Source organism: Mercurialis annua, linkage group LG1-X (assembly GCF_937616625.2).
Source record: "Mercurialis annua linkage group LG1-X, ddMerAnnu1.2, whole genome shotgun sequence".
Lineage (NCBI taxonomy): Eukaryota > Viridiplantae > Streptophyta > Magnoliopsida > Malpighiales > Euphorbiaceae > Mercurialis > Mercurialis annua.
The window spans coordinates 42,940,619-42,966,506 of record NC_065570.1 but is presented as its reverse complement, the minus strand read 5'-3'; the positions used below and the strand labels follow the sequence as shown (position 1 = coordinate 42,966,506).

Sequence of the window (25,888 nt, the reverse complement as noted above, 5' to 3'; positions counted from 1 at the left end):
TTTACTGCTCACTTTCAATTTGGTTAACGATGTTAATTATAATATATGTGGGAGTAGGATAATAATTTAGTTTGAATAATATATTTGTTAAATGATCCACAAACATAGAATAAAAATCCTTTATGATTAGAAAAAAAGTACTAAAATGCTATAATTAAAATTTGGCAAAAGGCTCACTTCAGCCCCTGAGGTCAGACCGAAAGAATTAATAAGACCTTAAGGTCGAAGGTAGCTCACTTTAGCCCCTAAAGTTGTCCAAAATGGTTCACATCGCACCACCGTTAGTTTATTCCGTTTAAATGATGACGTGGCCTTTAGGAAAAAATTCAAAAACATCCTTAATGTTTAAAATTTTTACCAAATCTATATTTATGATTTTTTTAACCATTTTCAACCTCTTTTTCATTTAAATATATCTAATTAAATAATTTTTAAAATTAAAATGTCTCTTTAAACAATCGAAACTCAATCAAACATTTCGAAACCTAATTAAACGTTTCGAAATTCCATCAAAACAATCAAAATTCAATTTAAATCTAATTCACCTCCCTGCTACTACACACCAGCACCACTATAATTTTCGGCAAAAAAATTCCAACCAAAAATCAAATAAAAATTAAAATAAAAAAATTTAATAAAAAAATAATATTTTTTAATTGCCTCTTCCACCGACTGCCGGAATTTATTTCCGGCGGTCTTCTCCATTCTATTGTTCTTCCTATGGGAAGAACATGAAGAATCTTGTTCTTCCCATGGGAAGAACAGATCGGCTGTTCTTCCCAACTTGGGAAGAACAGATCGGCTGTTCTTCCCAACTTGGGAAGAACAGCCTTTGTTCTTCCCACTTGGGAAGAGTAGTGGCTGTTCTCCCATGGGAGAACAGCCGGCTGTTCTCCCATGGGAGAACCGGAGAAGACCGCCGGAAAAAATATCCGGCGGTCGGTAGAAGGCGGTGATATTTTTTTCTAAAAAATAGATTCGAAAAATATTCGATGGGTTTTACGAAATTTTAATTTTAGTTGGTTTAATCAGTTTTAAATTGAATTTTGATTGGCTTAATTGAATTTTGATTTGTTTAATTGAATTTTGATTTGTTTAATTAGGTTTCGAAGAGTCTAATTGAGTTTCGATTGTTTTAATAAATATTTTAATTTTAAGTATTATTTAATTATTGATATTTAAATGAAGAAGAGGGTGAAAATGGTTAAAAAAAGTTATAAATAAAAAATTGGTAAGTATTTTAAGCGTTAAGGATGTTTTTGAACTTTTTTCATACGTGCCACGTCATCACTTGACAGAAAACTAACGGTGTCAAATTTTTCGGTGGGATGTGAACCATTTTGGACAACTTCAGGGTCTAAATTGAGCTACCTTCGACCTTAGGGTCTTATTAATTATTTCGGTTTGATCTCAGGGGCTAAAGTGAGCCTTTTGCCTTAAAATTTCTAATTTATAACGCGTTTGTCTATCTGTCGAGTTTCTGTTATGAAAATCCCCTCTGTCTCTCTCTCTCCCAAACTAAAAAACATCAAATTTTCTATTTTTTAATCTCAAGACAGCCACTAACTTCATATAATTCAATTCAAAGGTATTCTCTTTTATTCCCTTTTCTTTTTGGGTCTTCAATTATTTGCCTTTCTTTCTCTCCTGGGTTGTTCTCTCAAATTTAGGGTTTCCATTATTTCTTTTATTAAATGGGAGACAATTTTCATCAGCGTAATTTTGTGGTGAGAATTCATTTCTGGGTTTTTTAGGCAATACCAATATGTAAATTTCTGTCATTAATTGTTATTTGTTTTTTGTAATGATCAATTCATTTTTTTTTTGTGAATTAGAATTATGATTTTTTGAGTTATGATTTTAGATTATGCAATTTGGTAATTGTTGCATGCTTTTGTTTTCATTTCTAAGAATATTTTGATGATTAATTTTATATATTATTATTGCAATTACGAGGCTCCTAACAAATTGTTAATTCCAACAATTGTAATATTTTAATTAATTTCATGCACTGTGTGATTCATTTAAAGAGTGTGCATTTGTAGGCACATGCGCCTTCTCCTGGTTACTCAAAATTATCTGTGGACGATTCATCTTTGAGGAAGAGAGACAGGATGCGGAGGTGGCTCTGTTGTACATGTCAGGTTGAGGAGTCTTACCCCTCTCGCGAGAATGACCACCTAAGGAGCCCTAAACATTATGCAGACAGTACTCCCATTTCTTCTTAATTATGCTTATTTTCCGATATACTACTGCTTCTAATCAAGTTCGATAATTGTTTTGAATTAACCTTTTTTAATGACTTCTATGTCTAACCTTTGGAAAACCACCTTTGTACCTGCATATGCTTCGTTAATAGTCATTACCTCCACAACGTTGTTTCTCCCCCCTCACATTACAATGCCTCTTCTTTGTGCATTGACATTGCTATTTGCTAGACAATTGCTGTTCTATTAGCGTTAAACATCAAATATTTTGGGCACCATTTTGCTGCAGCCGTCACTTTATCTGTCATTTGGTAATGTATATAAGTTTTTGACTGCTTTTAAGCAGAAAAGTAAATTGATGCAACATTCTGAAGTGTCTGTTGGATTTCCTGAAAGTTTAATAGTGCAACGAGAGACATTTTTATATATGTATGATAATGATTCTTTGTGGTCTATTTATCTTGTATTGATGTTATTACTACCTTCTTTTGGTCGTAATTTGTCTTTTTATTATTATTATTTTAATAAAATGAATGTTTCTTCTTCTAAGTGTCAACTACTAAATTTTTTTACATAAAAAACCATTAGCCAATCCTGGGAAAGGCCAGAAGGCACCTCCAGTCAGATCTGAAGTGCAGAAGGAAGCTCCGCCTATTGAAGTACCTGCATTATCTTTGGAAGAACTTAAAGAAAAGACTGACAATTTTGGTTCAAAGGCATTGATTGGGGAAGGATCCTATGGAAGAGTTTATTATGCTAACTTAGACAATGGGAAAGCTGTGGCAGTAAAAAAACTTGATGTTGCATCTGAGCAAGAGTCAAATATTGAATTTCTGACTCAGGTATGTTCATCTTAAAAGAAAATTAAGAATATATCTAGTTTTAGCTTTTTTTTTAAAAAACAAATTATGATTTTGTTTGCTGGTGATTTTACATGCATCTTGATATCAGGTTTCCATGGTGTCGAAATTGAAGAATGAAAATGTTGTGGAGTTGCTTGGTTACTGTGTTGATGGAAGTATTCGAGTGCTTGCATATGAATTTGCGACTATGGGATCTCTTCATGACATATTGCACGGTTTGAGCTCATCTTGGGTGTTTGTCGTTTACATTCCATGAGCTCATCTTTGCTTTTAGTAGACTTTGATTGGTTTTCATTGTCTTGGTGATAACAGGTAGAAAAGGAGTTCAAGGAGCACAACCAGGTCCTACTCTTGATTGGATCCAGCGTGTGAGAATTGCAGTTGATGCAGCAAGGGGGTTGGAATATATGCATGAGAAGGCACAACCTGCTATTATACACAGGGATATCAGATCAAGCAATGTGCTTCTATTTGAAGAATTTAAAGCCAAAATTGCAGATTTTAACCTTTCAAATCAGGCTCCTGACATGGCTGCTCGTCTTCATTCTACTCGTGTTTTGGGAACCTTTGGCTACCATGCTCCTGAGTAATGCTTCCAATGCCTTCTCTACTTGTTTGGTCAACTTCTTGCATGTTAATATTTATGTGTGCGTTGAAACAAATTTGTTGCTAGGTAATGTAAAGTAGTTGTAGTGAGAACAGTTGTGGACCAGTTTATGTTTATGAGTATCTTTTGATGTGATATTGCATTAGTTTCATATTGATATGACTTGAATATTAGCAAGTTGATATTAAGTTGGATTATGAGTCATGTTTGGGCATATGAATAAGGACCGAGACATGGAAATCACTTGGAATTCAAGACAGATGGATCGATCTTCTATACTTATATTGACTCTTTGGTTTATTACATTTAAAATTGAGTGGATTCTGACGTATTAGAATGGCTATATATGAATTGCTACTGTAGTAGTGTAATTTCCTGGAAAACAGCATGGTACCGTATTTAACTTGAATAGAAGTACTGAACATGACTGTTCTTGTGTCATGGTAACCAATTCTTTGTTTCTTTTTAATTGTTTAGCAATATAATTGATGAGTGAATTGTCTAATTGATTCACAGGTACGCAATGACTGGACAATTAACACAGAAGAGTGATGTGTATAGTTTTGGGGTGGTTCTCTTGGAACTGCTGACTGGGAGGAAACCTGTCGATCATAATATGCCACGGGGACAACAGAGTCTTGTCACTTGGGTAAGTTGTTTTCCTTGGTCATTTTGAATTTATTTCAGTAATATCTTGCTTCCTTACTTTCATCACTTCGTAGTCCTTGTGTTTGATATAGTTTGTGATATAAACATGCATTTTATAGGCTACTCCAAGACTGAGCGAAGACAAAGTCAAGCAATGCGTGGATCCAAAATTGAAGGGAGAATATCCTCCGAAAGGAGTGGCTAAGGTACATCTCTCTCTTAAAAGAGAGTTGTGATATTTATTTCTCGTCACTTCTATGTTACTCTCTTTGGTTCGATACTGATATTATGGTCGGTTGGTGTTTTCCAGCTTGCGGCTGTGGCTGCACTGTGCGTGCAATATGAAGCTGAATTCAGGCCGAATATGAGCATTGTTGTTAAGGCACTTCAACCACTTTTGAAGGCTCCAAACCCAGCTCCTCCTCCTCCTCCTCCTCCAGAGACCTGAAAAGGCAAAGAAAAAGTTTCTGAAGTCAGAAAATCTACAGCGGCTTGTGCACAGTTTGGTTACTTTGCTTGCGGATTTATTTAGTTTTACACTATATTTTTTGATTGCCAGCATATGGGATTGAATGTGTAGGTTGGAATCCGTCTACTATTTAACATCTCTGTCTTCTGTTGCTTGCTGCTGGTATTATGATACCTCCAGGCTCTGCCAATTCTTTTTCGAGTAAAAATATCAACGTTGTGATTTGGTTGTGCGGCGGATTTATTATTATTGTTTGGTTTCGATGAATATCCCCTTTGTGCCGAGTAGAATATTTATTGAAACTGCTTCACTGAATCCATAGTAAATTGGTCCGTCCTGTGCAACCAATTTTGGTGTTGGATATACTTCAACTACCACATCTTTTGACTTGCCAGATTAAGCTTCAAAAAACAGAATGTCTCTACTAATTATTATTTTTGTCATCATTTCTCTTGATATTAATATAAAATTGTGATTTAAAATAGATCTTGGCTATTTCAGACGCAGTAACAATGTGAATCTCTTATTTAGAGTATTGCAAATCGAAGGGTTAGTTACAAAAGTATTTGAAAAAATAGAGTAAATGACATGCGGTACAATTCCTTCTAGAATAAATAACATGCGGTACATTTTTTTGGATATATAACGTACTATGAAGTCAGCAGGCATAGAATAAATCTTGGCTAGTTCAGACGCAATAACAATGTGAATCTCTTATTTAGAGTATTGCAAATCGAAGGGTTAGTTACAGAAGTATTTGAAAAAGTAGAGTAAACAACATGCGGTACAATTCCTTCTAGAATAAATAACATGCATTACATTTTTTTTGGATATATTACGTACTATGAAGTCAGTAGGCCTGATGCGCGTGCACCAACTGTGCTGGTGCACATGCTCCACTAACCCGCGGGTGACTATTTTTTTTTTCTTCTAAATCAAATACTTTATTTACTTACTTATTTATTTAATATTTAAATTTTACCTCGCATTTAAAACAAATGGTTAGTCTAATTTTTTCCATCTTACCTATTTGTTTAATATTTAAAATTCAAAATGCTAATATTTATTTATTTAATATTAATTTTAATTTAAAAAATATAAATATATTAATTTTTATAAATATAAAAACATAAAAAAAATATTTTTTTCGTCTGATAAAAATAGAAAAAGTAGACATTTTTTATCATATAAAAATAAAAGAAATTAACCAAATTAATTGTTAATTAAAGATAAAATTATCCAAGTACCCTTATGATTCTATTATATATAAATTATGTATCAATTAAGTATATTTAAAATATATATATATATATATCATGTATAAATGATGTATTAATGACTTATCAGTTGAATACATTTTAAAAATATAATTATTATGTATAAGTTACGTATTTAAATTCTTGACAAAATTCTGAGATGCATAAAAATATCAGTAATAAAATTTAAAAAAAGACATAAAAGATAAGGAAAAGATTTCAAACAACGAATATGTATCAGATATGTATTTGATATTTATCGGAGATGTATCAAATATGTATCGGAGATGCATCAAATATATTTTTCAAATACCATTTTTATGTATCAAACATACATCGGTTGATTCAATTAAATTTTGAACAAGTCTCTGATATGTATAAATATATTAGTAATACAACTTAAAAAAAGACATAAAAATAAGGAAAAGGTTTCGAAAAACGAATATGTATGACATATGTATTGGAAATGTTGTAAATATATATCAGAGATATATCAAATATGCATTGGAGATGCATCGAATATATTTTTCAAATGTCTTTTGTACGTATCGAATATACATCGATAAAAATAAAAAATAAAAAATAAAAAATAACAATTTAAAATTTAATTAATTTAATTAATTAAAATTCAATTTACTACATCTAATTCATTTCTTGATTTAAAAATTTAAAAAATTAATATTAGTAATTTTTTAGTTGATTTAATTATTTATATTTATATTTTTAAAATTAAAATTAATGTTAATATTAGTATTTTTTAATTAATTCAATTATTTATATTTTTAAAATTAAAATTAATATTAGTATTAGTATTTTTTTTATAAATTTATATAGATCAGATTATTTTTGGCATAATTTAAATAAATAAATAAATATTGTTTTTTTTTAATATATAAATAAATGTTTATAAAAATTTTAAAAAAAGAATCATTTTTTGATGTGTTCACTCTTATGCAGAGTGAACACATCAATTAACTGACCCGCACGTCATGCGCAGGTTAGTTTCTAGTGTACTAGATAAGAGAAGGCAGGAGGCCTAACGCGTGCGTCAGGCTGCTAACGCGCACTGATGTCAGCGCATAGTGACGCGCGCTGATGTCAGCGCATAGTGATGCTCGTTGACATTGGCAAAAAGGTATTGATTGTAATATTTTAGCGTTATATTTTCAAGATAATTTAAAATTATCAATTTCTCCTTCTATTTGTTAATGTCTATATAAAGACTTTAACAATCTAGTTAAACCTAGAACTAGTTCAAGTTATTAACCATGGCGTTCTCAAACCAAATAATATATATATATATATATATATATATATATATATATATATATATATATATATATATATATATATATATATATATATATATATATATATTATCAATTTTTGTATTTCAAGTTAGATTCAGAATATTGATTACTGAAGATGCTCTCATTGGTGAGAAGCATGAACAATGGATGATTCATCATGGACGCACATATCAAAACATTGAGGAAAAAGAGAAGCGGCTTCAAATATTCAATACCAACTTGAAAAATATTCAGAATTTCAACAAAGCATTAAATAAAACTTATGAGTTAGGTCTCAATCATTTTGCAGATTTAACTAATGACGAATTTCTTGTTACTTATAATGGTTACTGCTGACCCATAAATTTTGGGCCCATAAAATAAATTGGACTTAGTATTATTGGACTTTCAAATATATATTTAATAATTTAAAATTAATTATTAAATAAAATCTAAATACTATTAAATAAATCATTTTGGGTAAGTCAATAAATTATACTTACCTAATTTAAAGAATACACCAATTTTTATGTATTAGTTAAGTGAATATTCTCATTTACCTAATTAAAATAAAATTGATTTTCTTTCCAAGTATAAAGATATGTGCATAAATACATATTTTCTACACTCCTATAAATAGGAGTGTCTTCACAACACAAAGACACACACATAACTCTCAAGTCGTGGAAACTCTGCAAACAAAGCGATAAAAAAGCTCTACATAATTTCTACAAGTGACTACATCAAACAAGCCTCCATATTCGAATATTCATACGTTGTGTTCATCACCCGTCAAAGATTCAACCAAACGACTGCATATCAAATCAAGTCTCCATATTCGAATCTTCATACGACGTGTTCATCACTCGTCAACGATTCAACAATTTCCTTCACCAAATTGAAGGAGATTCTACAACATATTCAAGAACAAGCTTCATAAGCCCTTGATCCACAAATATTGAAGGAAATCATCAAATGATTTAATTTCTACAAGTGTAGAAATTACCCCATGGAGATTGTAATCGCTTTTTGATTAAATTCAATAAAATTGACAATTGTGCATATTTTCTTGCTTCTTAATTTCAGGACAAGAAATTCGTGTTAACAAATTTCTGGCACGCCCAGTGGGAAATCTCTACCTTTCATCTCTTTACTTCGCAAATTCAAAGAAACAACAATCAAGATCCATGGCTTCAAGAAACAACAACTACAGTCGCCAATTCAAGGCACCAGTGCGTTTCACTGTTCGAAATACGACTAATGCTAGCCCTGGAGCAATAATCAAGGAGAGGTTAATTGAGGATATTTATGCTCGCACTCTTCCCCTTCTTCAAAAGATGCTCGTTTAACCACAATCGGATGAAGAAACTCCATCACCAACTCAATCTCCACCAAAGGCAAAATGAGATCCTAAGTCGCCACCAAGCACAGATTCGCCAACCACTACGCCAACATCACCAAAGGGTTCTTCTGATGTCATGAGCGTGATGATGACCATCACTAATTCTGTGGAAGATCAAGTTGCTAAGATGAGTAAGGTGTTGGAGGTTCTTGCTGATTCCATTAAGAAAAGGATGAGCAAATCTCCTTTTTGATGAAGAAGGTAGACAATTTAACTGATAAGGCGGTTGTCATTCCTAAAACTCCACAATCACAAGAAGGTGATGATATTGCAAATATCTTTCCTTCTACTACTATGGATGGTACTTCTTCTGGTGATACTTCAAAAGATCTGCAGATTTCAATCACCAATGGTTCTATTCATGGAGACCAATTGAAGAATCTCATCAAGGAGGCTGTTAAAGATCACGTTGAGAGTGGCACACAACCATCATATTCATATTCCAAATCCTATTCTCATAGGATTGACCTCAAGAAGATGCATACAAGCTATCAACCTCCAAAGTTTCAACAGTTTGATGGCAAAGACAACCCAAGACAACATGTAGCACATTTTGTTGAGACATGTAACAGCGCCGGTACTTATGGAGACTTGATGGTCAAGCAATTTGTTCGCTCCTTGAAAGGAAATGCTTTTGATTGGTACACGGACTTACAGTCTGGCACAATTGACAGTTGGGAACAGTTGGAACGTGAGTTTCTAAATCGCTTCTATAGCACTCGTCGAATTGTTAGCATGATAGAGCTAACGAGTACACGTCAATGGAAAGATTAGGCTGTTATTGACTACATTCATAGATGGAGAAACTTGAGTCTTAACTGCAAAGATCGTCTTTCGGAAGCTTCCGCTTTGGATATGTGTATTCAAGGCATGCACTTTCAACTGCTTTATATTCTGCAAGGTATCAAGCCTAGAAGTTTCGAAGAGTTGGCGACTCGTGCACATGACATGGAGCTAACTATCGCCACTGCTGGAACTCAAGGTTCAATGATTGAAGATCCCCAAAAGGGAAAAGAAAGACAAGAGGCTCGTAAAGTGGGCAAAACATCAACAAAGGTTAAAGGGAAACATTCCACGGTTGTTACTACAACACCCTTCAAATTCCCCAAGTATGAAAAGAAACAAGAAGGAAAGCCTCCTGCCTTCAACCGTCAAGAAGTAAAGAAGAGTACTTTAAAGGAGCGACAAGAAAAAGTCTACCCTTTCAATGAATCTGACGTTTCTAAAATGTTGGATGACTTGCTTGAGGCTAATCTCATCCAATTGCCGGAAATGAAGCGTCCCGAAGAGGCTGACAAAGTGAATGACCCAAACTATTGCAAGTATCATCGACTAATTAGTCATCCACTCCAGAACTGTTTTGTCTTAAAAGATAAAATTATGCGACTGCATGAAAGGGGTGATATAGTGTTTGATGAAGATACTGCAACTTCTAACGTAACCACAATTATGAACGAGAGTTCTTACGTTGTGGCTTTAAAGTTTGGAGATTTTGAACCAGTAGAAGCATGGATACAATCTTCCTCTAGTGAATATGCATCTCATTCTCTACAAGTAGCAAGTGACGACTCACACTTTGCTGGGGGCATCAACATTCAAGACGGGGAAATCGAAGAAAATTCTGAGGAAGGATGGACTCTTGTTACTTATCGGAAAGGAAGAAAGAAGAAGGCATAACTGCCTAAATCGGCTCCTAGGTCTAAGATGATAAAGACCAAGGCTGTTAAGACGTCAACCTCTTCAAAAGTAGTGAAGGAGAAATCATTTGCGACAAAGATTGAAGATTGCTCTACACAAAGGCCAAGAGTGCCCATAACTCTCAAAGAGTTTTTGCCAAAAAAATTGCTACAAGTCGATGAAGTTTTTCCATGCTACCATGTTGACGAAGAAGATCATGATGACATAGAAGAAGAGGCAAAATCTGAGTGTAAAGAACTCGCTTTTAATCCTTGTACGGCCAAAATATGCTTTACCGACGCGGACTTATTTCTTGGTTCTAAGCCTTATTACTGTCCACTATTTGTTCAAGGTTTTATTCTAAAACAAATGGTCAATAGAATCTTGATAGACGATGGATCTGCTGTTAATATCTTACTATAATACCCCAAATATTTAAAGTGTGCCACATGTAGTAAATTCCGATAAATTAAACTAATATGGGTTTAATTCGATTCTCTACCTTTTATGAGCATCAAATCAAGGTAAGCTCGACGTTTTTATTGCGAGAATTAGTAAATAAGGGCTGTTTCGTTTTAACGAATTAAACGAATCGTAATCGCATTTCTATCGTCGATTTTAATGAAGTTTGAATTGAGATTTGTGTAATATGATGTAGAGGCATGTTGAAAGGAATTGTAGGTATCGGAAAACGGCGAAGCGCCCGGAAAATGACCTTTCCGGGGGCTGTAAACGGTGTGCGGACGCACACCTGTGTGCGAACTCGCTTTTAATCCTTGTACGAACAAGATATGCTTTACTGATGAGGACTTATTTCTTGGTTCTAAGCCTCATAATCGTCCACTATTTATTCAGGGTTTTATTCTAAAACAAATGGTCAATAGAATCTTGATAGACAATGGATCTGCTGTTAATATCTTTCCTCTAAAGACCATGAAAGAGTTGGGCATACCCATGGATGATCTTTTCAAGACTCGTTTGGTAATTCAAGGCTTTAATTAAGGAGGTCAAAAGACTCTCAGTAAGATTAGGCTTGCAATGACAATGGATGATATGGAGTCAAATGCATTATTCCATGTGATTGATGCAAGGACTACTTACAAAATGTTGTTGGGGAGGCCGTGGTGTAGTTTCGTCCACACTTCATCAATAATATAAGTAATGTCGAGATGGACAAGTGAAAAGGATAGATGCTGATTCTAAACCATTTACAATGGCAGAATCTTACTTTGCTAATGCAAAGTTTTATAATTACTCGTCTACAAATGATGATGAATCTTGCAAAGAAGCATATGTCAAAGAAGAATATGGAAAGGAAGCTGATATCCCTGCATGCACATCTTCTCCACCTGTTTGTGCGCCTCATGAAGCATTCAAGAAGGGGGTACAAGCGCCGAATGCACATGAAGTAGAAGAGATGATCAAAGGCCTACACGATTTAACTCTCCCAGTTACAAGTTTAGCATCTTCTAGTGTTTGCAAGCTTCCTTCAGAAGAAGCTCCAAAGCCATCACAACCTTCTATAATAAAGCATTGTGTACTGCCGACTAAAAGAGCGAATGGATTTGATCCAAATGCTTATAAATTGCTGTCTAAAGCAGGGTATGGACAAAAGAATACATTTCTCCTAGCAAAGTAAGAAACATGTGATGACTATGCAAAAGAAGGAAGTATGAAGAAACCTCAAAAGCTGTGGAAAGAGAAAAGCCAGCCTATAGGTTCTAAGGCTGGTCTTGGATACAATACTTGCCAGCCATTGTGCCTGAAAATTCGTAAAGAAAATGCACAACATATCACCATTGAAGAAATGGAAGAGAAACAAGACAATGAAGTGTCTACATCGAGAACTTCAGTTTTTAATCGCCTCGGTAGTCCTCTAAATTCTGTATCTGTTTTTGACAGGATTGGAGACAAAAAATATGTCAATCCGCGAGTTCAGAGAACTTCAGTGCACAAAAGGCTTGGAGTTTCAAATAAGTGGAAGTCTAAAGAAAATAAAAACTATGTCGTTGATTTGAAGGACATAGGCAGCAAGTTCCTGTCCCGCATGAAAAGGTGCACTGAGTGGGTGATATCAACAGGTGATGTGCTAAAAGGAAAACAACATACGGTAGTAATCACTTGTCAAAAACCTCATTCACAGATAAATAATGTTGAAATGGAGAATGCAGCTGTCAATCATGTCAGTATTGTAGATGATGATGAGGAGATTGAAGACGTTGTCGAAGATGCTCCTCCTACATTCGAAGAAGTAAACAAGGCGGTTGTTGACGAGATAAAAGAAGTCAATCTTGGATCAATTGAAGATCCTCGCCCCACCTTTTTGAGTGCCAATTTATCCACTAAAGAGGAGAATGATTACTTCAAACTACTCTTATAATTTCGAGACATCTTTGCATGGAAATATACAGAAATGACGGGACTTGATCCAAAAGTTGTTGTTCATCAACTGGCTGTAAGGCAAGGAGCTAAGTTGGTAAAACAAGCTCAACGACGTTTTCGACCAGAGTTGATTCCACAGATTGAAAATGAGGTTAACAAACTCATTGATGCTAAATTCATTGAGGAGGTCAAATATCCTACTTGGGTCTCCAATATTGTGCCAGCAAGGAAGAAGAATGGGCAAATCCGAGTTTCTGTAGATTTCAGAGATCTAAATAATGCATGCCCCAAGGATGATTTTCCATTGCCTATTCCCGAGATCATGATTGACGCTACAACTGGCCACGAAATTCAATCATTCTTGGATGGCTCATCTGGATACAACCAAATTCCTATGTCACAAAAGGATCAAGCAAAGACTGCATTTCGTACCCCAAAAGGTATATTTTGCTATAAAGTCATGCCTTTTGGTTTGAAAAATGCGGGTGCCACTTATCAGCGAGCTATGCAAAAGATATTTGATGACATGCTCCATAAGCATGTAGAATGCTATGTTGATGATCTTGTCGTAAAAACTAAGCGAAAGGATGATCATCTCGAAGATATACGAAAAGTTTTTGAGAGATTGAGGAAATATCAATTAAGGATGAATCTTTTGAAGTGTGCCTTTGGAGTATCAGCCGGAAAGTTTTTAGGCTTCATTGTGCGACATCGAGGAATTGAGATAGATCAATCTAAAATCGAGGCCATTTTGAAGATGCCAGAACCAAGAAACGTGCATGAACTCAAAAGCTTACAAGGAAAATTGCTTATATTCGCCGGTTCATATCCAATCTAGCTGGTCGTTGTCAACCATTTCATAGGTTGATGAAAAAGGACATTCCTTTCCAATGGGACCAAGCGTGTAGTAATGCTTTTGAATGCATTAAGAATTATTTGATGAATCCTCCAATTTTGCAAGCGCCGGTTCCAAGTCGTCCTTTAATCCTCTATACTGCAGCTCAAGAGCGTTCATTGGGAGTTATACTTGCACAAGAGAATGATGAAGGCAAAGAAAGTGCACTTTACTATCTTAGCAGAACTTTAAATACGGCCGAGTTAAATTACACCCCGATTAAGAAGATGTGTTTGGCATTGATGTTTGCAATTAAGAAACTAATACACTATTTACAAGCTCATCAAATTCGATTAATCTCTAAAGCTGATCCAATCAAGTACATCATGTCAAAACCAGTTCTTTCGGGAAGATTGGCGAAATGGGCTCTTTTGCTACAAGAATTTGATATAAGCTACGTCTCTCAAAAGGCAATTAATGGTCAAGCACTTGCAGATTTTCTATCAGATCATCCCATTCCAAATAATTGGGAGTTCTCTGATACTTGCCAGATGAGGATGTATTTTTCATTCAAAACTCACCTTGGAAGATGTACTTTGATGCGGCTGCTCGTCAAGATGGTGATGGGGCCGGTGTCGTCTTCATTTCTCCTGAAGGTGAAGTTCTTCCATATGCTTTCCACTTCTCGCAGAATTGCTCAAATAATGTAGCTGAATACCAAGCATTGATATTGGGTCTTGATGTGGCGATTGAGATGAACATCGATCATATCAATGTGTTTGGAGATTCGGGAATTGGTGGTCAACCAACTTCTTTCAATTTATGAGGTAAAAAAACCAGACTTGATACCATACTTTCAACATGCTAATAGACAAATTGAGAGGTTTGATAGCATCAACATTGAACATGTATCTAGAAAAGAAAATAGGCAAGCAGATGCATTGGCCAATCTTGCAGCAACTTTAACTCTTTCAGACGCGGAAGTTCAAGTACCTGTTTGTATAAGGTGGGTTGTTCCGGAGTTCGTACTTGATAATGATGGGGGTGACTATGAGCAAGTAAGCTTTGCCTCTGTTTATGAAATTGAAAGAGAAGATTGGCGCCAACCTTTGATTGACTACTTAGAGCATGGAAGACTACCTGACGAAGAAAGCATAGGGCAGGAGTAATACGAAGATCATCTCGCTTTGTTTACTTTAAAAATACTCTTTATCATCGCTCTTTTGATGATATCTGGTTACGGTGTCTGGATGATGAAGAAGCCACAAAGGCGTTGGAAGAAGCGCACTCGGGGGTGTATGGGGCCCATCAATCAGGGCCTAAGTTGCACTTTCATATCAAAAGGATGGGATATTATTAGCCTACTATGGTAAAATATTGTATGGAGTATGCTAAGAAGTGCCAAGGATGTCAATTCTATGGGAATATCATTCGTCAATCACCTGAGCCGCTTCATCCAACTGTGGCTTCTTGGCCTTTTGATGCTTGGGGATCGGATGTTGTCGGTCCTTTACCTAAAAGTTCAGGAGGGCATCTCTACATACTTGCTGCAACTGACTACTTCTCCAAATAGGTTGAAGCCATACCGCTTAAGGAAGTCAAGAAAGAAATGGCAGTGAACTTCATAAAGTACCACATCATTTTTCGTCATGGCACTCCGCGTTACATCATCACGGATAATGGAAAAGAATTCTCCAATAAGGCTATGTACAAGTTATGTGTGGAATTCAAATTCAAACAATACAACTCATCCATGTATAATGCACCAGCCAACGGTCTTGCGGAAGCTTTCAACAAAACCTTAAGCAGTTTGCTTAAGAAGAATGTGAGCCACACTAAGAAAGATTGGCATGAATGGCTAGGAAAAGTTTTATGTGCTTATCGTACAACACATAGAACGGCAACCAAGGCTACTCCATATTCACTTGTGTATGGCACTGAAGTTGTACTACCATTAGAATGTCAAGTTCCGTCATTAAGAATCGCCATCCAAGAAGGCCTCTCTAGTGATGAAAATACGCGCTTGCGCCTTGCAGAATTGGAAGCTCTAGATGAGAAGAGATTGGAAGCACAACAAAGATTGGAGTGTTATCAAGCTAGAATGTCAAAGGCCTTTAATAAGAAGGTGCGTCCGCGTTCTTTTCAACTTAGAGATTTAATTCTTGCAATAAGAAGACCCATAATCATCTCACGCCGAATGGTAAATTCCTTTCAAATTGGGATGGCCCTTTTGAGACGTGATCGCTAAAAAAAATCGCGAACAAGTCTCAAGGGGGCATTTGTTGACCTATAAATTTTTAGCCCATAAAATAATTTGGGCTTGGTATTCTTAGACTTTTAAATTTATTTAGCAATTTAATTACTATTTAAAGTCTAATTGATACTAAATACTCATTTTGGTAAGTCAAAATAAATTTATACTTACCTAAAAATTAAAGAATATATTATTTTCTTTTATTAGTTAAGTAAATATAATTACATGACTAATTAAAAGAAAATCAATTATTCTTTCCCACTTTAAAGATATTTCCATATATACATATTCTCTACACTTCTATAAATAGGAGTGCTTTCACAGCAAAACAGACACACATAACTCTCATGTCGTGGAAACTCTGCAAACAAAGCGATAAAGAAGCTCTGCAAAATTTCTACAAGTGACTACATCAAATCAAGCCTCCATATTCGAATCTTCATACGTTGTGTTCATCACCCGTCAATGATTCAACCAAACGACTGTATATCAAATCAAGTCTCCATATTCGAATCTTCATACGGCGTGTTCATCACTCGTCAACGGTTCAACTATTTCCTTCACCAAATTGAAGGAGATTCTACAACGTATTCAAGAACAAGCTTCATAAGCCCTTGATCCACAAATATTGAAGGAAAACATTAAAGGATTTAATTTCTACAAGTGTAGAAATTACCCCATAGAGATTGTACTCGCTTTTTGATTAAATTCAATAAAATTGACATTTGTGCATATTTTCTTGCTTCTTAATTTCAGGACAAGAAATTCGTGTTAACAAATTTCTGACATGCCCAGTGGGACATCTTTACCTTTCATCTTCTTCCTTCGCAAATTCAAATTAACAACAATCAAGATCCATGGCTTCAAGAAACAACAACTACAGTCGCCAATTCAAGGCACCAGTGCGTTTCACAATTCAAAATACGACTAATGCTAGACCTGGAACAATATTCAAGAAGAGATTAATTCAGGACATTAATGCTCGCACTCTTCCCCTTCTTCAAAAGATGCTCGTTTCACCACAATCGGATGAAGAAACTCCATCACCAACTCAATCTCCAACAAAGGGCAAAAGGAGATCCTAAGTCGCCACCAAGCACGGATTCGCCAACCACTCCATACACGCCAACATCACCAAAGGGTTCTTCTGATGTCATGAGCGTGATGATGACTAGCACTACTTATGTGGAAGATCAAGTTGCTAAGATGAGTAAGGTGTTGGAGGCTCTTGCTGATTCCATTAAAGTAAAGGATGAGCAAATCTCCTTTTTGATGAAGAAGGTAGACAATTTAACTGATAAGGCGGTTGTCATTCCTAAAACTCCACAATCACAAGAAGGTGATGATATTGCAAATGTCTTTCCTTCTACAATTATGGATGGTACTTCTTCTGGTGATACTTCAAAAGATCCGCAGATTTCAATAACCAATGGTTCTATTCATGGAGACCAATTGAAGAATCTCATCAAGGAGGCTGTTAAAGATCAAGTTGAGAGTGGCACACAACCATCATATTCATATTCCAAACCCTATTCTCATAGGATTGACCTAAAGAAGATGCCTACAAGCTATCAACCTCCAAAGTTTCAACAGTTTGATGGCAAAGGCAACCCAAGACAACATGTAGCTCATTTTGTTGAGACATGCAACAATGCCGGTACTTATGGAGACTTGATGGTCAAGCAATTTGTTCTCTCCTTGAAAGGAAATGCTTTTGATTGGTATACGGACTTACAGTCTGGAACAATTGACAGTTGGTAACAGTTGGAACGTGAGTTTCTAAATCGCTTCTATAGCACTCGTCGAATTGTTAGCATGATAGAGCTAACGAGTACACGTCAATGGAAAGATGAGGCTGTTATTGACTACATTTACAGATGGAGAAACTTGAGTCTTAACTGCAGAGATCGTCTTTCGGAAGCTTCCGCTTTGGATTTGTGTATTCAAGGCATGCACTTTCAACTGCTTTATATTCTGCAAGGTATCTAGCCTAAAAGTTTCGAAGAGTTGGCGACTCGTGCACATGACATGGAGCTAACTATCGCCCCGCCTGAACTCAAGGTTCAATGATAGAAGATCCCCAAAAGGGAAAATAAAGACAAGAGGCTCGTAAAGTGGGCAAAACATCAACAAAGGTTGAAGGGAAACATTCCATGGTTGTTACTACAACACCCTTCAAATTCCCCAAGTATGAAAAGAAACAAGTAGGAAAGCCTCCTGCTTTCAACCGTCAAGAAGTAAAGAAAAGTACTTTAAAGGAGCGACAAGAAAAAGTCTACCCTTTCAATGACTCTGACGTTTCTAAAATATTGGATGACTTGCTTGAGGCTAATGTCATCCAATTTCCGAAAATGAAGCGTCCCGAAAAGGCTGACAAAGTGAATGACCCAAACTATTGCAAGTATCATCGACTAATTAGTCATCCACTCTAGAAGTGTTTTGTCTTAAAAGATAAAATTATGCGACTGTATGAAAGGGGTGATGTAGTGTTTGATGAAGATACTGCAACTTCTAACGTAACCACAATTATGAACGAGAGTTCTTACGTTGTGGCTTTAAAGTGGAGATTTTGAACCAGTAGAAGCATGGATACAATCTTCCTCTAGTGAATATGCATCTCATTCTCTACAAGTATCAAGTAACGATTCACACTTTGCTGGGGGCATCAACATTCAAGTCGGAGAGATCGAAGACAATTCTGATGAAGGATGGACTCGTGTTACTCATCGGAAAGGAATAAAGAAGGAGGCACAACTGCCTAAAGCGGCTCCAATAGGGTCTAAGATGATAAAGACCAATGTTAAAAGATCAACCTCTTCAAAAGTAGTGAAGAAAAAGTTGATTTTGACAAAGAATGAAGACGATGTCACACAAAATCAATGAAGTTTTTCTGCCAAAGTGATTTCTACAAATCAATGAAGTTTTTCCATGCTACCATGTTGACAAAGAAGATCATGCTGATATTGAAAAAGAGTTAAAATCTGAGTGCAAAGGACCCGATTTTAGTCCTTGTACGACAAAGATATGCTTCATTGACGAGGACTTATTTCTTGGTTCTAAGCCTCATAACCGTCCACTATTTGTTCAAGGTTTTATCCTAAAACAAATGGTCAATAGAATCTTGATAGATGATGGGTTTGCTGTCAATATCTTGCCTCTAAAGACCATGAAAGAGTTGGGCATACCCATGGATGATCTTTTCAAGAGTCGTTTGATAATTCAAGTCTTCAATCAAGGAGGTCAAAAGACTCTCGGTAAGATTAGGCTTGTAATGACAATGGATGATATGGAGTCAAATGCATTATTCCATGTGATTGATGCAAGGACTACTTACAAAATGTTGTTAGGAAGGCCGTGGATACATGAGAATGGTGTAGTTTCGTCCACACTTCATCAATGTTTTAAGTATTGTCGAGATGGACAAGTAAAAAGGATAGATGCTGATTCTAAACCTTTTACAATGGCAGAGTCTTACTTCGCTGATGCAAAGTTTTATAATGACTCGTTTACAAATGATGATGAATCTTATAAAGAAGCATATGTAAAAGAAGAATACGGAAACGAAGCCAGTATCCCCGCATGCACACTTTCTCCACCTATATGTGCGCCTCATGAAGCATTCAAGAAGGGGGTACAAGCGCCAAATGCACATGAAGTAGAAAAGATGATCAAAGGCCTGCAAGATTTAACTCTCCCAGTTACAAGTTTAGCATCTTCTAGTGTTTGCAAGCTTCCTTCAGAAGAAGCTCCAAAGCCATCACAACCTTTGATTATAAAGCATGGTATTTTGCCGACTAAAAGAGCGAATGGATTTGATCCAAATGCTTATAAATTTTGTCTAAAGCAGGGTATGGACAAAAGATTACCTTTCTCCTAGCAAAGGAAGAAACATGTGATGACTATGAAAATGAAGGAAGTATGAAGAAACCTCAATGGGTATGGAAAGAGAAAAGCCAACCTATAGGTTTTAAGGCTGGTCTTGGATACAATACTTGACAGCCTTTGCGCTTGAAAATTCGCAAGGAAAATGCACAACATATCACCATTGAAAAAGAGCAACAAGATAATGAAGTGTCTACATCAAGAACTTCAGTTTTTAATCGCCTCGGTAGTCTTCCTAATTTTGTAACTGTTTTTGACAGGATTGGAAACCAAAAAGATGTCAATCCGCGAGTTCAGAGAGCTTCAGTGCACAAAAGGCTTGGAGTTTTAAATAAGTGGAAGGCTAAAGAAAATAAAAACTATGTCGTTGATTCATAGGACATATGCAGCAAGTTTTCGTCCCGCATGAAAAGGTGCACTGAGTGGGTGGTATCAACAGGTGATGTGCTAAAGGGAAAACAACATACGGTAGTATTCACTTGCCAAAAGCCTCATTCACGGAAAGAGAATGATGAAATGGAGAATGCAACTGTCAACCATGTCAACGTGGTAGAAGTAAATAATGATGAAGCACAACAACAATTGAGGTGTTATCAAGCCAGAATGTCGAAGTCCTTTAACAAGAAGGTGCGCCCGCGCTCTTTTCAACTTGGAGATTTAGTTCTTGCAATAAGAAGACCTATAATCATCTCACCCCGAATGGGAAATAAATTCCTTTTAAATTGGGATAGCCCTTATGTTGTTCAAGAATTTTACTCTAATGGTGCATACAAGATTGTTGATCAAGATGGACTGCGTGTTGGACCAATCAATTAAAAGTTCTTGAATAAGTACTGTGCTTGAAGCTCGGCCATGCTTCTGGCCCGCATGAGCTAAAACTGTGCACGGCTCTCCCTTAAAAAAAATTGTACTTGAACTACGTTTGACTTGATCTTTCGCAAGAAAGTATGTAGACAGCTTGAATCATATCAAGTTCAGTCACAATAACAAAAAAAAAATCAATCAAAAAATTCTAAAGTCTTGAACTACGTTTGACTTGATCTTTCACAAGAAAGTACGTAGGCAGCTTGAATCATATCAAGTTCAGTCACAACCAAAAAAAAAGTTCATTCAAATAAAGATTAACATTGTTCAAAACACTTCAATATATTAGAGGACATGTGCATTAAAACATAAAAGAGAGAAAATGAAGAAGAAAATATAAGTCTTATTAAATGATCAAAGGAAATCTTATTACATAAACATAAGATAAGAAAAAAAATGCATCAAATAGCAAAAACAAAAGAATAAGATCTAAGGTGACCACTGAAAATGGTTGAAATCATCAAAGTTTGCTTCCAATAAGCTTTCAAGCTCTTGTAGCTTAGCTTCATCATTTGGATCATGAACTGAAGCAACCTCAACATGGGAAATCTCATCACGGGTCTTCGAAGCATTTCCTTAATTATCTTGAATCTTCTTCTCGACCACCTCAAAAGACGACTCGAGCTTCTTCAGTTCCTCTTTGACTTCATCAATCCTGGTTTGCAAAGTGGAACGATCATTGGAAGCTTCATTCTCGACTACAATGAAAGCATCCAGTTTTCCTTGAAGCCTCTCAAGTTCTTTATCTCGAACAATCACTGACATGCTAGAATGAAGTTCATATTTCTTCTTGTTTACTTCTCTAATATTTTGAAGAAGACTATTGAGGCGTTCTCTTAGAATCGATGTGTCAAGACTCTCATACTTCTTCATCATATCAAGAAAAGTAGATATAGTTTCAGCCATCGAAGGAATCTCTGATAAAGGCGTAGCAATGAGTCTTTCTTGTAGCGCTTTCCAAGATAAAGTAGCTACTTAGCGTTCAAAGCAAAGAAACATGTCAGCAGCACATAGTTGAGTCTTCTCAAAAGCATTACGCGTATCCTATGATGGCATTCTCCTCTAAAGGAGTAGTGTTATCAACTAGAATAGCATGTGAGAGTTGAATGAAGTCTGTATGATGACCATCTTCTAATGCTCTAGCCACCAACTTGAAAGATTCAGAGCTGAGTGCTGTGTCTTCTATGTCTCCATATTCTTCACAATTGCTTTCGAAGTTTAGATAATGGAGATCGAGCTTCAAAATAGAAAGAGGAGAAGTAATGAGTAAAATGGTAATAAAATAAAAGTTTATAAAGATAAAATTAAATAATAAACATTACCAATTTGTCGCATTGGGGAAATGAACCACTTGGTATGCTACCAAAATCCTTAGGATCCCCAGGAATCCACAACTTGGTCTTCTTTTACCTATTCCAATGGCGGTCAGAATCCTCTTGATCAGTTCCCTCGAAATCAAAACGGTCTTGATCCATGTCTTTGATGCCATCCTCAAATGTATGAGCAAAATCATTATTCTTTGAAGGAGTCCTCTTTTCTGTTTGACTTCCAGAAGAAACTTCATAAGTCTTTGCTTGTATTGTGCGCTTCTTTGTTGCTCCTATCGGTGTACAAGTAGACAAAAGATCAACAATTTCATTGGTGGCGGCTTCAGAAATCTTCTCTCCCGCATTCTTGGTTTTCAATTTGATGACTAGCCTTGATTCGTTTACTGGTGTCTTTAGCCATCTTCTAGACCACCAATCAAAGTAATCCTTGGTATCAAAAGTTTTCCCATCATCAGGAACCATAGGAAGCTTTATTCTTGCTAGAGTCGAAGATCTAGTGCAAGATTACCAAAGACGAACTATTTGCTCCAAATTCAAACCTTCCAAGTGTTGTTTGAGATCACCAGGAATGTCTTGGCAAAATCCAAATTGTCTGCTGAATCGATGAGGACTGCATGGTTCATATATGTAGACATGATCAAGGCGTGCGACCAAATAACTCGATCTAAGACTAGCAAGGTACTCCCAATAACCAAGGGAAAAGTCTTCATCATCAGTTAATGTCGTTCTTTTTGTTGAAGGATTGAAAGAAGGAATAATTAACTGCGACGGATTTCTAAATAGAGCAAGGGTAGACGAATCTTCAAAAGTGCGAGCCATTCTTTCCCCAGCAAAAGAGGTCATCAAGGGAACCCGTTCGCGATTGGAAGTAAAATGTGTCTCAAATCGATGAGCAAGCCATCCATAAACATAGTGAGTGAGAAAAGAAAGTACACAAGTCTTGAAGTCCGATGCAGTCGAAATTCCTCGCAGACCATGATAAATACTTGTTAGAACTGGAACTGCCAAGCAAAAACGACGAGAAGTTGCCATCATACTTGCAACTTTGAACGTGCTTGGGCGAAATAAGCCTGCGTCTCTTCCGGGAAGCACAAACTTACAAAGCCAACAAGATAAGAAAGCGGCCAAGTAAACTTCTTCTCGGTCACTAGCTTTGACATGAAGATTAGAGAATGGCCTGTACCATCCTTTTGCCCGACGTTGGCATTTGTCAATAACACTTAAAGGATTATAGGTCTCCCTTGGTCTTGCACTCCTCTTCTTATTATCTCTTTTCAGAGGCTCTCTATATCTTGAAGGGCCACAAAACAAACATTTGATCCAATCGCTGATGGTCATCTCGTAATGGTTACCCAATTTTGTGCAGCTTTTATGAAAAGCGAGAAATAAGAACTTGCAGCTTATGGGTAGAGAAGGCTTGCCATCACGATCAATCCCATTTAATTCATTTGCAGATGGTATGACTTCATCATAAATCGAACCATCTATCGAAAGACCGCCAAGCATCTTCAAGTCCCACAAAGAGATAGATTCTTCTCCTTTTGCAGTACAAAGTATGTTTGTAGAAGAATCTCAATGCTCACAAAAGCCATGCATGACATTCTCCTTAAAATCATAAGTGAAGAGTGAAGCAAATATAGGCGCATATAGGTGAGATGAAGTCAAATTGTGCTCGTTGCTTGCTAATACATCATCCGCCCATTCCCAATAGCATTCAGTGTAAGTAGCTCCAACGAAGAATGAAGAAGATAACCCCCATGATAGCTATCCATTTTGGATGCGATGCCTTAAAAGTTGTAGCACGTCATGTAAAGATGAAGTCTTATGAAGAGAAGATTGTAGCAATGTGACCCTTGAAGATTTGGTGATAGCATTGTCACAACCATAAGTGTCTCGCGCCGTCTCTAGACTCCAAGAAGAAAGATGAAGACCGTCATTTGATGAAGACTAAGTGGGGGCATGAAGACCGATGACGGGAGTGTAGACAGCAAGTGTAGTACCCTCCTCCATGTTTGAAGATTTATCGTCTAAGATATGAAGATTTGTCAAAGTAGAAGATGTAGTCTCCTTGAAGATGACCATTTTGAAGTATAAAGTGCAGCTTTGACGATAGAATGTAGAATGCTCCAACTATGAATATTTTAGAATTTGTAGCTTGAATGATGATTGAAGCAACACCAAAGTTTTTTTTTTTAAAAAGAAGCAAAGATAAATCCCAAATTGAATGTTTAAACAAAAAAGAATTGAATTTGAGACATAGAGCAAAGATGTCGTACCTCTTTCAATTTTAAACAGTGAAGACCTCAAAGTATGAAACTCGGGACAATAATGTTATAGCTCCTACGAAAACACCCGTAAAAAAATGAGCACGTGTACAATTAAGCCTAATTCAGAGCAATACCGGCACAAGAAGAGGAGTTATTATTGATTGGTGAAGGCCAAAATCATAGACAGATTAAAAACAATTACTTTTAGAGTGTCCATTCTAAATTTTTTTCTTTTAGCAACTCATTTTATGGACATATGCATGCATGAAAAGAGAAAGAGCTAAAAGAATGAGAAGACCACGTAAACATGCATGGATCAAAAGAAGGTGGGCTACAATTCAAAGTATGATCTGTCGAGGCACTATTTAAATATTATGTCAACAGTGGCATTTGCAAGAAACTATGGAGCCATGTGCATCAAGTTAAATTTAACACCAAGATGATAATATCAAGTCAAGCACGATAAACATGAAATCATGGACATGGATTATAATTGCCAATATACAAATAAAAAGAAGGAAAAAATGCGAGTTCTTGCAGTCATAGAGCTTCCTATTAATAGACCCACATTGGAAAAAATTTCCTTTTTGTTCTTTTCTAATTACATCAGGAAAATATATGTATTCTTAAATAAAAATACTTCAAGAGGAAATATTTTTGTTCAAGAATATAAAAATAAGTGAAAAGGAAAGTTCAAAGAAAAGGAAAAATCCTAATTAAGTTTCTATTGTGCGGGTACTGTAACATGTCATACACAAGAAAAGGATTCCTAACTAAAATGGGAATATTTGCTATCAATGGAAAAGGAAAAAAAGAAATTCATTGATTTTTTTAATTAAATTATTGAAGTGCAAAATATTTTAAATAATTTAATATTTAAAAACAAGTTTCATAAGCCCTTAATCCACAAATATTGAAGGAAAGCATCAAACGATTTAATTTCTACACTTGTAGAAATTACCCCATAGAGATTGTACTCCGCTATTTGATTAAATTCAATAAATTGACATTTGTGCATATTTTCTTGTTTTCTACTTTTAGGACAAGAAATTCGTGTTAACAAATTTCAATGGCAAATTCTTGAAGAGATGTTATGCTTAAGGCTCGGCGACGATCCTGGCCCGCATGAGCTAAAATTGTGCACAGCTCTCCCTTTTAAAAAAAATTGTACTTGAACTACGTTTGACTTGATCTTTCGCAAGAAAGTACGTAGGCAGCTTGAATCACACCAAGTTCAGTCATAACAAAAAAAAAATCAATCAAAAAAATTTTAAAGTCTTGAACTACGTTTGACTTGATCTTTCGCAAGAAAGTACGTAGGTAGCTTGAATCATACCAAGTTCAGTCACAATAACAAATACATGATTAAGTTCAATCAAATAAAAAAATTGTTCAGAATACTCCAATATATTAGAAGACATGTGCATTGATAAGATAAATACAAAGGAGAGAATATAACGAAGGAAATATAAGTCTTATTAAATGATCAAAGGAGTCTTATTACATAAATATAAGACAAAAAAAAAGGAAATGCATCAAAAAACCAAAGAATAAGATCAAAGGTGACCATTGAAAATGGTTGAAATCATCAAAGTTTGCTTCCAATAAGCTTTCAAGCTCTTGTAGCTTAACTTCATCATTTAGATCAAGAACTGAAG

General features: G+C 35.7%; 1 protein-coding gene across 3 annotated transcripts; it reads left to right on the top strand.

The window, feature by feature from the left end:
- The first annotated feature begins 1,464 nt into the window (after positions 1-1,464).
- On the top strand, positions 1,465-5,078 carry LOC126664261 (PTI1-like tyrosine-protein kinase 1). 3 transcript variants are annotated; one of them, XM_050356567.2, is made up of 8 exons: positions 1,465-1,588; positions 2,031-2,208; positions 2,796-3,049; positions 3,159-3,285; positions 3,383-3,656; positions 4,194-4,326; positions 4,445-4,531; positions 4,636-5,078. In XM_050356567.2, the coding sequence occupies exons 2-8, from the start codon at positions 2,115-2,117 to the stop codon at positions 4,771-4,773; spliced, it is 1,107 nt and encodes a 368-aa protein (XP_050212524.1). In that variant the 5' UTR covers positions 1,465-1,588; positions 2,031-2,114; the 3' UTR covers positions 4,774-5,078. The 3 variants fall into 3 exon arrangements, with proteins under 3 accessions (XP_050212524.1, XP_050212523.1, XP_050212522.1); XM_050356566.2 differs by having other exon boundaries at positions 1,466-1,588; positions 2,046-2,208; XM_050356565.2 differs by lacking the exon at positions 1,465-1,588 and adding an exon at positions 1,608-1,727 and having other exon boundaries at positions 2,046-2,208.
- Positions 5,079-25,888: the final 20,810 nt, after the last annotated feature.